At 38.3% G+C, this 13,208-nt stretch overlaps 2 protein-coding genes across 3 annotated transcripts; both read right to left on the reverse strand.

Moving 5' to 3' along the window:
* Positions 1-920: 920 nt before the first annotated feature.
* LOC145908646 (4-galactosyl-N-acetylglucosaminide 3-alpha-L-fucosyltransferase FUT6-like) lies at positions 921-5,449 on the reverse strand. Its single transcript, XM_082995962.1, has 9 exons — positions 5,127-5,449; positions 4,860-4,916; positions 4,538-4,576; positions 4,206-4,395; positions 3,569-3,760; positions 3,357-3,438; positions 2,818-3,002; positions 2,270-2,512; positions 921-1,691 (listed from the first exon to the last, which is right to left on the reverse strand). Exons 1-9 carry the CDS (start codon positions 5,224-5,226, stop codon positions 1,472-1,474), a joined length of 1,308 nt encoding a protein of 435 aa, XP_082852088.1. The 5' UTR covers positions 5,227-5,449; the 3' UTR covers positions 921-1,471.
* A 1,923-nt stretch (positions 5,450-7,372) lies between these two features.
* On the reverse strand, positions 7,373-12,344 carry LOC145908719 (4-galactosyl-N-acetylglucosaminide 3-alpha-L-fucosyltransferase FUT6-like). Of its 2 annotated transcripts, none has more exons than XM_082996046.1 (8): positions 11,858-12,344; positions 11,599-11,655; positions 10,953-11,142; positions 10,421-10,612; positions 9,594-9,675; positions 9,225-9,409; positions 8,637-8,879; positions 7,373-8,058 (listed from the first exon to the last, which is right to left on the reverse strand). In XM_082996046.1, the coding sequence occupies exons 1-8, from the start codon at positions 11,955-11,957 to the stop codon at positions 7,839-7,841; spliced, it is 1,269 nt and encodes a 422-aa protein (XP_082852172.1). In that variant the 5' UTR covers positions 11,958-12,344; the 3' UTR covers positions 7,373-7,838. The 2 variants fall into 2 exon arrangements, with proteins under 2 accessions (XP_082852172.1, XP_082852173.1); XM_082996047.1 differs by lacking the exon at positions 11,858-12,344 and adding an exon at positions 11,803-11,847.
* Between the last annotated feature and the right edge of the window lie 864 nt (positions 12,345-13,208).

Here is a 13,208-nt window from a genome sequence, read left to right on the forward strand (position 1 = left end):
TTTTTGTTCATAATTACTGAATGTTACCATTTTGCAGTTATTTGCTTGTAATTGTGATGTACTTTAAAACTAATCCCAGTTTCATATGGCTACCGGCGAGGCGTCTTGGATGCCTCTTGGGCGTGATGGGAAATCCTGTGTTAACTTACAATAGCCGAGACCTAACAAGTTGTTTACAAAATTTGTTACAGGTTCCAGACTGGAGATCACATGAGTATTTTTCTTCATGAAGCACAGGATTCCTTCTCCAATGCATAGCAAATGAACCTGTTGCATTAAAATATTCGGTTTTAGACCTCAATGCACAATACTTACAAGTCACCTTTCAGGTAAGTACCTTTTGTTTCAGTATAATTTGAGCCTTCAGTGCCATAAAAACATGACCTATATTTTTGTTAATTATGAATTCGTTACAGCACAATACGCAAGGTTTTCTTCTGCCAGTAATCCTTAAAATGCCTTTACCATGGGGTGACTAGCTACTTAACCTATGCTTATTAAAGCCATATAGGCCCATTTGTTCAGCAATACTCCAGACATGTGAAGCGAAATGAATAACGATAACTAACCTAAATTATTTGCAGGTTTGTCATCTACCCCGAATGTAAAAAGTTGCACTCCGATGGTTGTATCACTTGTTTTTTTCTTCGGAGTGAAGCATGAATCGACAAGTTCATCCGAATCAATGTTATCCTGCAACTGAAATGTTACCCTGCAACAAAGCAAACTTCCAATTGGCTTTCAAATAAACAGTTGTAAACCTTGTATCACTTGTGCCTTTTGTATAAAGTATTTTGACATTGGTATGCTAGATTTAAAACAGAAAGCGAGGTTTGATTTAATTAGACATTAACAACTCTTACATGTGTTTAACTCATTTTCTTGAAAGTAAACCAACACAAACAAATGTTCAGTAGTTTGCACGTCATAGACAAAGGTTTATTTTTGCAACAAGAAACTTTTTGGTGTCCTACGCCAAATACGTTCCCACCAAACCATACCCGACTTGTCTGCGAAGCCTCAGAGAGAGAGAGGGAGAGAGAAGAAAAAGGCGAGTCTTACCTGACTTGTCTACGTAAGTATTTTTTCCCGACAAGAAACGGTTAATTTATGTAGACTAGACACAGGTTGTGTAATCGTAGTGCAGCAGGTTTCGCATACAATTCCGAGAAAATTTATGCCAAGCGGATCTATGCTTCAACGAAACGACATTTTTATGGCATACAACTGACAGTCAATCGTGCCCCATACGTCGCATAAGAGTAACACGACACAAATCTTAAATCACATGTTATTAAGATGACTGTGCAAAACAATGGAACAACTGACAAAAAGTACTTGCCATGTCCGGAATTGTATAGAAATTAGAAATATTATCGCAGAATTAAAAATTTGTTTGAAAAGTGTGAATATAGTAGTCCAGCACTTTTTGTAAAGTGTTAAAAAACACCAAGCACCATTTAATATAACTTCAATCGTAACATTTTGGGTCTTCTTTGCCGAAGAAATGTTCCCGGAGGTTTGAAATCACTTTATTGGAGCTCAAATGCTTCCCCTCGTGAAGTTTTTTGCATAGATGACAGAAGCCGTTCACTTCCCAGTCGAAGTGATCCTCCTGCACTTGATTTCGTTTATCCTCCGGCTCCCGGAGGTGAAAGATGGGATAAAAGTTAGGGATGCTCCACCACCATCTGAAAGTAAGTGCGATTAGAAAGTAACTAGCAGTGAGTGTCGTAGACTGGATAGTAGATATTATACCAGTGTTTCATCATTGAAAGAATATTAGTCCTTATAAGTTGGTTTTATAGAATACAGTCTAAATTGTTCTCAAATAGAATGTTAAGAACTTTTGCTTTAGGAAATGGGGGCATTTTCCAATAACAAATTCACCGGGAAGTCGGTTGAAAAAGACACTGATAAGCAAAGTTACAATCATTTAAATTTTGCTACGTTGCAACAGATTAATGTCGTATTGCAACTATAACGTATCGTGTTTCTATAAAACAACCTATTTCCGTGGTGTAGTTTAATACACAAAAAAGCAACAAAGAAAGAAAGTTTACTTTAGAAAAGAATGGAAAATGCTGACCGTTGTTAAGCAGACGTGCTGGTTCATGATAAACACAGCTGTGTTCGAAACATAGAACAATGGTCAGCATATTAGCTTTAGGTTTTATTTTAAGTAATTAACTCAAAGCTTTTCGCACCAAAGAAAGTTTAATCGCACATGTAGTGGAATTATATATTACGATAACCATCATAAACCCACCTGAAATATTTCCTATAGGATTCGTCATCTTTCTCCAAATTTCTTAAAAATTCCGCCAATCGCTTCGGATCAAAATTGAAATCCTCCGCGTGAATAAACGAATCCGGGGGAGCCATTTGGGCCACGTTGGACTTGCTTGGACCCCAGACTACCGGCACCAGTCCGGCATAAAACGAGTTGTACCAAAACTTTTCGGTGATGTAGTCTTGACACCCCTGCGCGTTCTCGAATGCTAGGTAAAATCTACACAAAGTAACCTCTATTACCAAGGTTTGCTGCGCAAAGAAGTTTCCTGATGTGCAATGGTTTGCTTTTTATATCCTTTTGTAATAAATATGGTTCAAATTATGCCATTTTTATCAAAAGCACAGACTTGTGTTTGGTAATTAGCCTGACAACAATTGTTATCATGGATAGCTTTAATCCAATGCGCAAGAGTCATTTAAAAACATACCGACAGTAAACATAAACAAGAGAAAGTGATTTATGCAAAACCATGATCAAATGTTTTTGTGTAGGGCAAAAATAGAAGCAAGAAAATGCTTTACTTGTATTGACGTAGGACGTTGTAAGCAATACTGTGAACCCTTGGTAACGGTTTTCCACATCCACCGTATATATCTATTGGGTATTTTCCCTCGTCGCGAAGTCGCTTAGCAAATTTCATCCGTTCGGTGGCGCCCGCGAGCCAGTTACAATCTGTAACGACCCAGGCCGTGCCTTTGGTCTTGACCTATATGAAACGCAACGTATATGTTCATTATGACAAAAGTTTTCGACAATTTATTTACTCAAATGTTATACAATGTATTTTCGTGCAACATTTATTTAATTACATTGTTGTGCTAGACTATTTGCGTTGATATTTTGAAAAAGTGAAATCAAAATTCACAAAACACAATCACAGCAAACAAGGGCAGACCAATAACAGCCAGTGATATGCTGGGAAACCACTCACACAGAATCACAGGTTTAAAGTGTTTCAATCTTATCAGTTGATTAGATTACGGAATTAACAACAACATTACACAACAACAAATAAAGCAGTAAGGCCGACATTTGGCACATTTGAAAGCATTGATTTTACCTTCAACAGTTCATCCAACATTCTGTTAGCCGTGGTTTCGTTGGTCGTTGAGACAAAACGTTTGTTATCGGTCTCGTTGGATCTGCACAGATTGCAAGACAGTGAACTTTGGCACAACAAAATTGAGACTGCGGATTGTGTGTTACACTACGTAAATTCTTTGTGATTGAATGTAAACTTTTAAATCTTAGAGATATTGAAAGCAGCCTTACTTTCCAACTGAGTTAAGGAACCAATCTCGTGCTGTGGCTGGAATCATGGCATTACAAACATCTGAGTCAACTCTGTAATGCATTGTCCAGTTGTAAAATCCGTTAAACTCCGACAAGGTTTGATGCCAGTAATGTTTCACAGTCCACGGCGATTCGCTGTTCCACCACACGAAAACCTGGTCTGGTCGTCTCCTGAATGAACAATAGGGATTTTTTCAACAGTTAAAAGGGCCAACCTTACAAAAAAAAAGAAGAATGAAACTGATGTTTTATTGTATATTTAGAAATATTGTTTACAGCTCCATTCCAAGCTCCGAGAAGATCATTGTGAAAAAAGAGGTCACCTGACTTGATATCTAGTTTAACGGGCCCTATTCAATTTCTTGTGTCACTTGTGCATTTATTCCGTAGTTCATCACACGAAATATAATTATTTGTATTCGCGTTGGGGGCAATATAAATTTTCACAGTAAAAGATCTATCATTTGATTCTAACATTACATAAGTTATACAGAGCAAGTTGGTATATTTCACAGTCTTTTGCATGTATTTACTGCTTAGTGTTGTGCTGTATCAAAGACTTGGGTTATGGATAGAAAGCAGCAATGCATGAAAAATATTCCTTGGTTTTACGAACTTGCTTATTAGGGCTCGATCTTTAAGCACATCAGGCGTGGTTTTCATCATGAAAAAGACAACTGCATCACTTTCTTCTAATTTACTTCTGTTGCCAGTCATAATGCAGCCACCTCCACACAAAGGTGTTTTGGGAAGTATCCATTTGAACGCGTCCCAGGGCGGAAACCACCACAGAATGATTGGTATTTCTACAAAAACAGCAGGATTAATATACCGGGGGCTCAGGCAATTATTCATTTGTGTCGCATAAATGACGGGCGTTATAGTATTGGCAAATAGATGTTAGAAGAGGAAAAAGCCATGCGCCAGACACAAGCAGTGCTATGACACCTTTTAAGGGTGGTGATTCGCTTCCTTCGGGTTTCTTTCCTATGACACAAAGTGCAATAGGCAATGTTAAAAATACACCAGCACACATGACAAGTTGTGCATACGAACAATAGGCAAAGGTCAACAAACCTATGGCAAGTTATGCGTCCAGATTTGCAGTTTAGTGCTGTTTCGCGTGAAACAGAAATGGGTTCTGGGCGCAAGGGACACCATATAGTACGGCGTACACATTTAATGCAGTTAAAATTACCCACTGGCCAACCCTTGGAATGAGTTTAATAAACAACAATAGAATGCGTACGACTAAAATGAAACCTATTACCTTCGGTGCTTGTGATGTTCTCTAAACGGTAAATGCTAATGTTGTGTGCGAATACGCCTGCAAAAAGCAACGCATGTAACCTTACAGCTTTTAACAATAGCTTTAACGGTGACGTTTTACTTGTAAATAAATAGTCAACATTTACCAAAAATGCTATTGCTCGTTATTTACTCTAACCATGATGTACACATATACACCATTATAAACCATACGTTGCTTCATAAACGCTGGAAATAAACAAATAAAAAGCAACTGCTGTTGTGGTACCAATATTTTGTCGGATGTCCGAATACATTGATAGAGTAAGAAGCAATCCAATGACCGTAACAAGCAGCAAAAGTTTCCATCCTAGATGATCGCACTTCATCACACTTGCTGCTTTTGGAATTTTACGGTATCTCGCAGTGTGTTGTTCTTGGTACAAGTAAATTTGCTAGTTTTATGTCACATTGCTAGTTTTCTAATTTTTGTAGATATAAAAGCCTCGTTGCCGATGTTGACAGAACAACAGTAACTTTTTAAGAATGATTCCCTTGCCTGCTCTATTGGGCAGAAGAAATAGGCCTTTGTCTGTTGACCTACAGAAACACTTACAGATTGATACATAACTACTTACGTTATTCAATTTCATGTTTATTTGCTAGTTAAATTGACTATAGATGGTTATATCCTGTTCGAGGCAGTGACTTTCAACTTGGCCTATTTCTTGGAAACCGCACCTGCTGTTTTTGCCTTTTTCTTCAGTAGTTTTTCTGTGAACGCATTTTTCTTGAGAACAAACGTTGCGTGACATCCAAAAAAAGTCGAAGTTGATCTCATGGAAAGTCATACGTGACGAAGATTATTCAAGAGAATAAAGAGCAAAGAGAAGAGGAGCCGTAGCACTAAAGTGTAGCGGTATACTATGGTGAAAAAACGACTAAGGTGTAACGTAATTTTACGTTACATAGCAACGTTTGCATTGATGGAAATATGAACAATGGTCACACAACAGCCAGTTTCGTCATTAACGTCCGGAATCTTTTTCCACGGGGTTATTTTGTTCAGGCATCACGTCATGTCCAGCATCTCATTTCTTTTACATGTGATTTTATTGGCCAGCTTAAAAATGTCGCCTTAGAGAAGTCTTTCATTGTTTTGTGTAAGTGTGTGTTTTTTTAACTGTTCACAACTCTTCGATCGCTTTGTTTCTCTCCGGTTTAAATATTGAAACTTTCCGTGTGCGTTGAAGCGAGGCAGGGCGGCGCAGCCTGCTCGGTGCTGTGCTCACCTTAGTTCTATTATGGGGTTGCGTGATTCGGTTATGTTCAATTATGTCTGAACGTTTGAGAGTAAATTCACTTAGTTTGGCGTTGGTGTCATTGCGTGTGTTAATTTCGTATTCAAAATTGTTCGAGATTAATAAATATTTGTGCAGTGTTTGCATCAGGTTTTCAATTAAAATCAGGTTAAAAAACACAACAATTAGAACTCACGTGCGATCTTATGTCAAATGCGTCAATCAAATAGGATTTCCAATCGATCATAAATAATATTGTTAAGACTCGGCTTGGGGCTCATGTTTGGCGTAACCGCAGCAACATCTGGCATATGGGTCGCAACATAAGGTTTTGTTCTTTTTCGAATGATCGATAACGTTGGCGTATCGTTTCTATCGTAGAGCTGGTGTCGTCATTTTTGCCACTGAGTTGAGATCACGAATGTTTAAATTGGAAAGAAAATACCGTTTGCTTATAGCCAAATCACGGTATAGTCTAGTATCGCATTATTGATGATGGGCGCAACAAAATAAAAGTAGATTTGGAGAACGGGTGTACGTAACTAAAACACAACAGTGTATTTAAAAATTATTTTGTCGTATGACAGCGAAAAAATCGTTAGTGAAGCACAATACGTGCGAGCGTGATACAACCGACCAACTATGGAAGATACTTTTACACCAGGTCACAAAGTTTTTTCCAAACTTGATCCACATACAAGCCTATGTAACATAGAAATCTGTGCGAATATTAACGCTACGATTTCGTGTAGTATTTCGACTCAAATTTATAAACAAAAATAACAGGCGGTGGCCATGTTCACGCCTAATCATTAAAATTCGCACAGATTTCTGTTTTACATAGACTTATTTGTGGATCAAGTTTGGAAAAAACTTTGTGACCCGGTGTTGTAGTATTTTCTACCAACTATAGGTGACGTCACACGTACACACGAATATTTCCAGGCTTGTGCGAATAATGTTTTTTATTTATTTGGTTTCGCTCGAACATGAATATTTGTCCGCCCGACACATCCCTATTTTGTAGTGAATTGTCCTTGGTGTCACAACATGGTACAGGAAGGACGTTAAACTGGTTCGTCGTGGTCGCCAAACTTATAGTGCTATTTTTGATGCCATGCATAGTAATTGCTCTTCTGGCACTTCAATTTCGAAGGTTGTCAAACTATTTTCATTTATTGTTTTGAAAAAAATTTGAAAAAAAAACAAACCTGAAAAATTGAACCATGATCCAACATTAAACGTCTATGGTGTCGGTTTTCGTCAACATTTACACAAAATTCAGACAAATGTTTGAAAGATGATAGATAAATAACAGCAAATATAACAATGCACAACCGTTTGAGTTGTGCCCCTATATGGTACGCATTAAATACCTGACCATCGTCATTTGATGCTGTTAAGCTTGATGACGCTATGGTGAATGTGTCGCAACCGCGGTATTCCATACGTAACGGTTGTTTATTGTCTACAATATAATTTAACTTTCCGGAAATATAACAAGGAAGGCGTGGACTTTTGGTCGCAGGACAGAAATATTTAAAACATATCGACAACACCTTTGGTGGGCTAAATTAAATGACCCTGTAAGGAGTCTGACTTGGTACACGGGCAGGAATTTGCCCACGTTTGCATTTGAGGCATAAGACTCTAATCTGCCGATCAAAGACCTTATTAAGCCAACAGTTCCACAAACACGGTTAATCGTAACACTTTGGGTCTTCTTTGCCGAAGAAATGTTCCCGGAGGTTTGAAATCACTTTCTTAGAGCTCAAATGCTCCCCCTCGTGGAGTTTTTTGCACAGATGACAGAAGCCGTTCACTTCCCAGTCGAAGTGATCCTCCTGTACTTGATTCCGTTTATCATCCGGCTCCCGGAGTTGAAAGATGGGATAAAAGTTAGGGGTGCTCCACCACCATCTGAAATTAAGCAGGATTAGAAAGTAACTACCAGTGAGTGTCGTAGACTGGATAGTAGATATTATACCACTGTTTTATAATTGAAAGACTATTGGTCTTTATACGTTGATGTAATAAAATACAGTCTAAATTGTTCTCAAACAGAGTGTTCGGAACTTTTGCTTTAGGAAATGGGGGCATTTTCCAATAACAAATTTTGCGAGAAGTCGGTTGGAAAAGACACTGCTATTCAAAGTCACAATAATTTAAATTTTGCTATATTGCAACAGAAATTGAATTAATATTGTATTGCAACTATAATGTGTCATGTTTCTATAAAACAACATTTTTCCGTAGTTAGCCTAATACACAAAAAACTACAAAAAAAAAAGTTTACTTTAAAAACGAATAATATGTTGACCGTTTTTAGGCAGACGTGCTAGCGCATGGTAAACAGCTGTGTCCGAAACATAGAACAATGGTCAGCATATTAGCTTTACCTTTTATACAAAGTAATTAACTCAAAGCTTTTCGCACCAGAGAAGATTTAATCGCACATGTGGTGGAATTATATATTATGATAACAACCATAAACCCACCTGAAATATTTCCGATAGGATTCGTCATCCTTCTCCAACTTTCTCAAAAATTCCGTCAATCGCTTCGGATCAAAATTGAAATCCTCCGCGTGAATAAACGAATCCGGGGGAGCCATTTGGGCCACGTTGGCCTTGCTTGGACCCCAGACTACCGGCACCAGTCCGGCATAAAACGAGTTGTACCAAAACTTTTCGGTGATGTAATCTTGGCACCCCTGGGCGTTCTCGAATGCTAGGTAAAATCTACACAAAGTAACCTCTATTACCAAGGTTTGCTGCGGAAAGAAGTTTCCTGATGTACAACGGTTTACTTTTTATATCCTTTTGTAATAAATATGGTTCAAATTATGCCTTTTTATCAACAACACAGACTGATTTTTGTTATGGTTATCAAAAGCACAGACTTGTGTTTGGTCATTAGCCTGACAACAACAACAGCTGTTGTTATCATGGATAGCTTAAATCCAATGTACAAGAGTCATTTAAAAACATACCGACTGTAAACATACACAAGAGAAAGTGATTTATGCAAAACCATGATCAAATGTTTTTGTGTAGGGCAAAAATAGAAGCCAGAAAATACTTTACTTGTATTGACGTAGGACGTTGTAAGCAATACTATGAACCCTGGGTAACGGTTTGCCACATCCACCGTATATATCTATTGGGTATTTTCCCTCGTCGCGAAGTCGCTTAGCAAATTTCATCCGTTCGGTGGCGCCAGCGAGCCAGTTACAATCTGTAACGACCCAGGCCGTGCCTTTGGTCTTGACCTGTATGAAACGCAACGTATATGTTCATTACAACTAAAGTTTGCGACAGTTTATTTACTCAAATGTTATGCAATGTATTATTGGGCAACATTATTTCAATTGCACAGTGCTGGACTATTTGTAATGCTGGTGGTAGCAAAGAAGTAAGGCCGACATTTGGCACATTTGAAAGCATTGATTTTACCTTCAACAGTTCATCCAACATTCTGTTAGCCGTGGTTTCGTTGGTCGTCGAGACAAAACGTTTGTTATCGGTCTCGTTGGATCTGCACAGATTGCAAGACAGTGAACATCGGCACAAAAAATTGAGATTATGGTACACGAAGTAAAAAAGATGAGACTGTTTGCCGACCAACAACCCTGGCAAAAAACTACCCGGTCAATAACTATACTTTTCAGTGGTAGTGACTTGCAGTGGTTGGCCGGATGGTTCTAAAATTGCGCACCACTGCCAGCTGCTCACTGATTGGCAGTTTGGCCACCATTTTATTACGGTGCTAAACTACAACGAAGAGCATGAATGACGTGGAGAAATTGTTGGCAATGCTTCGGAAAATAAGGGGGTTTGAGTGTTGTTATTTCGATGGTTATTGTGACATTGTGTCTTATATAAAGGCTACTAAATTCACTTCGTGAGCAAACTTATTAAAATGAAAGACACGTTGCAATATCAGGCGGTGTTAAATAGCCAAGCGCGTTAGAGACTGAGAGAGATAAAAGAACTACAACACATTACTGATTTGTAACTGATTTTCCAAAAGAGCAGGCGTGCGTAAATGCGGGAAATGACGACTGCCTGTAGGATGCATGGACGCTGTGGGTGTTCTGCAGGAAACTGTGGGTTGTTTTCTTGATATGCATCAGTAAGCATTTTTTTCACATGTTTTGCCTAATGTTGAACTAATACTGAAGATTGTGTGTTCATTATTGTATGAACACTTAGACACTACGTAAACTCTTTATGATTGATTTTAAACTTTTAAATCTTAGAGATATTGAAAGCAGCCTTACTTTCCAACTGAGTTAAGGAACCAATCTCGTGCTGTGGCTGGAATCATGGCATTACATACATCTGAGTCAACTCTGTAATGCATTGTCCAGTTGTAAAATCCGTTAAATTCCGACAAGGTTTGATGCCAGTAATGTTTCACAGTCCACGGCGATTCGCTGTTCCACCACACGAAAACCTGGTCTGGTCGTCTCCTGAATGAACAATAGGGATTTTTTCAACAGTTGAAATGACCAACCTTACAAACATTTGCCTCTGATACAAAGAGTTTGACAAAACCTTTCAATTTCAGTAACCGAAAATTATTTGAATTAATAACATGACGTAAATGAATGGGTTTGTATTGGCCATAATAATTTTACCGGAGAAGAAAACATCTGCAAACTTCGTAAATCGACGAGAGAAGACATCACAGTCTTTTTCAGGCATTTACTATTTAGTGTTGTGCAGTATCAAAAGTTCCTTATTCAAAAAAGATTTAGGTTATGGCTAGAAAACCGCAATGCTTAAAAAATATTTCTTGGTTTTACGAACTTGCTTATTAGGGCTCGATCTTTAAGCACATCAGGCGTGGTTTTCATCATGAAAAAGACAACTGCATCACTTTCTTCTAGTTTACTTCTGTTACCAGTCATAATGCAGCCACCTCCACACATAGGTGTTTTGGGAAGTATCCATTTGAACGCGTCCCAGGGCGGAAACCACCACAGAATGATTGGCATTTCTACAAACACAGCAGGATTACAGTATTCTACCGGGTGTCAGGCACTTACTCATTTGTGTCGCATAAATGACGGGCGTTATAGTATTGGCAAATAGATGTTAGAAGAGGAAAAAGCCATGCGCCAGGCACAAGCAGTGCTATGACACGTTTTAAGGGTGGTGATTCGCCCCCTTCTGCCATCTTCCCTGACGCAAAGTAAAATAGACAAGATAGAAAAATCACCAGCACATATGGCAAGCTGTGCATACGTAACATAGACAAAGGTCAACAAACATATGGCAAGTTATGCGTAGAGATTTGCAGTTTTGTGTTGTTTTGCATGAAACAAAAAAGGGTACCGGGCGCAAAGGACACCGTAAGGTTTATTGTACGTAAAATTACCCACTAAACTACCCTTGGGATGAGTTAAACAAACAACATTAGGAAATGCGTACGACTGAATTGGGACCCGATTACCTTTGGTTCTTGTCCTTTTCTCTGAACGGTAAATGCTGATCTTGTGCGCGGATACACCTGCCAAAAACAACACATGCAATCTAGACTTTAACAATAGCTTCAACGGTAACGTTTTACTAACATAGTCAACATTTACCGAAAATGCTATTGCTCGTTATTTACTCTATACCATCATTAACACATATACACCATTATAAACCATACGTTGCTTCATAATCGCCGGAAATGAACAAATAAAAAGCAACTGCTGTTGTGGTACCAATATGTTGTCGGATGTCCGAATACATTGATAGAGTAAGAAGCAATCCAATGACCGTAACAAGCAGCAAAAGTTTCCATCCTAGATGATCACACTTCATCACACTTGCTGCTTTTGGAAATGTTTATGTTCTTTCACAGCGTGTTGTCCTTGGCTCATGTAAATTTGCTAGTTTTTGGGTCGAAGTGCGGATTATCCAATTTTCGTAGATGTAAAAACCTCGCTGCCGATGCTGACAGATAAACTGTAACTTATTAAGAATGATTTCCTTGACTTCTCTTTGGAAAAGAAGAAATAATCCTTGACTATTAACTTAAACAAAAATATAACCTGCTTGCGTAGCCTTCACTATAGCTATTGCTAAAAAAAATCTTTACTTTCGTTTGATTAAGCACAAGCTGGTAAGCTTACCTAAGTTACGAGTATTGGTCTGCCAATCAAACAACGTCACAAACTCAAGAACTTTTTAATCTTTTTTTCAATTCGTTCGCACTCACTGTGGGTAAATGCATATGGAATGATCGACGCCAAAACAGCGTCGTTTATAATAGTTGTCATAACTCGGTACAGGAAGAACGTTGCACTGGTTGGTTGTCGATTACCAAACCATTTTCCTTTATTGTTTAGACACAGGACGCACTTTTGCGTGTGCGACACAACTGTGAATTTATGTGCAAAAAGAAACAAAACTAATCCATGATCCAACATTACTAAGTCAATGGTGTCGGTTTCATTCAAGCTTACACATATACATACATGTTGCAATCACACCTTTATGTTACTGGTTTCACTATTGATATACGATTTTGCAACACACAATATGTAGAACTTCGTAACGTTCAGTTGACATACATTAAGGGTGAACAACACAGCACACACCATTTTCTGAAAGATTACATAGTCCTTCAAAAAATAAAAGCTCACACATATTTTTAAAACGTGATAGATAGTAAACAATAAACAACTTATGGCACGCACGACCCTTTGATTTGTGCATCTCCGGTACGCATTAAATGCCGGACTAACGTCATTTGATGCTGCTAGTCTCCATGAGACTATAGCAGTGGTTTTAATGGGTTCGATTGAACACCTGGGCTTTAATAGCGAGGTTTCAGGGGTTCAACGAAGGGCCTATGATTTACAAAACATCATTTCCCAAAAAAACGTTTCAGTCATTTTTCTTTTTAATTAATTACAGAAACAACAATATTTAGCTTTTGTTAGTTAAGTGGACACGGGTAGGTTGGGTTGTACCCATCAAATAGTTTCTTTTCTGCGATGTAACAACAAACATGACAACTATTTCGCATGAATAAGGATAGGAATTGTTGGCCATCAGCCTGGATTGAAA

Source organism: Ascidia mentula, chromosome 7, assembly GCF_947561715.1.
Source record: "Ascidia mentula chromosome 7, kaAscMent1.1, whole genome shotgun sequence".
Classification (NCBI taxonomy): Eukaryota; Metazoa; Chordata; class Ascidiacea; order Phlebobranchia; family Ascidiidae; genus Ascidia; species Ascidia mentula.

Bases quoted from the DNA above. Each gene is read 5' to 3' on its own strand.
- LOC145908646 (XM_082995962.1), bottom strand. From the start codon at position 5,226: ATGAAGTGCGATCATCTAGGATGGAAACTTTTGCTGCTTGTTACGGTC. The intron at 4,396-4,537 runs GTGTCATAGCAC...CTGTTTTTGTAG, and splicing joins CGAATCACCACCCTTAAAAG to AAATACCAATCATTCTGTGG. The intron at 3,439-3,568 runs GTAAGGCTGCTT...CAATCTGTGCAG, and splicing joins TTCCTTAACTCAGTTGGAAA to ATCCAACGAGACCGATAACA.
- LOC145908719 (XM_082996046.1), bottom strand. From the start codon at position 11,957: ATGAAGTGTGATCATCTAGGATGGAAACTTTTGCTGCTTGTTACGGTC. The intron at 11,143-11,598 runs GTAATCGGGTCC...CTGTGTTTGTAG, and splicing joins GAAAAGGACAAGAACCAAAG to AAATGCCAATCATTCTGTGG. The intron at 9,410-9,593 runs GTAAAATCAATG...CGTTTCATACAG, and splicing joins TGTTGGATGAACTGTTGAAG to GTCAAGACCAAAGGCACGGC.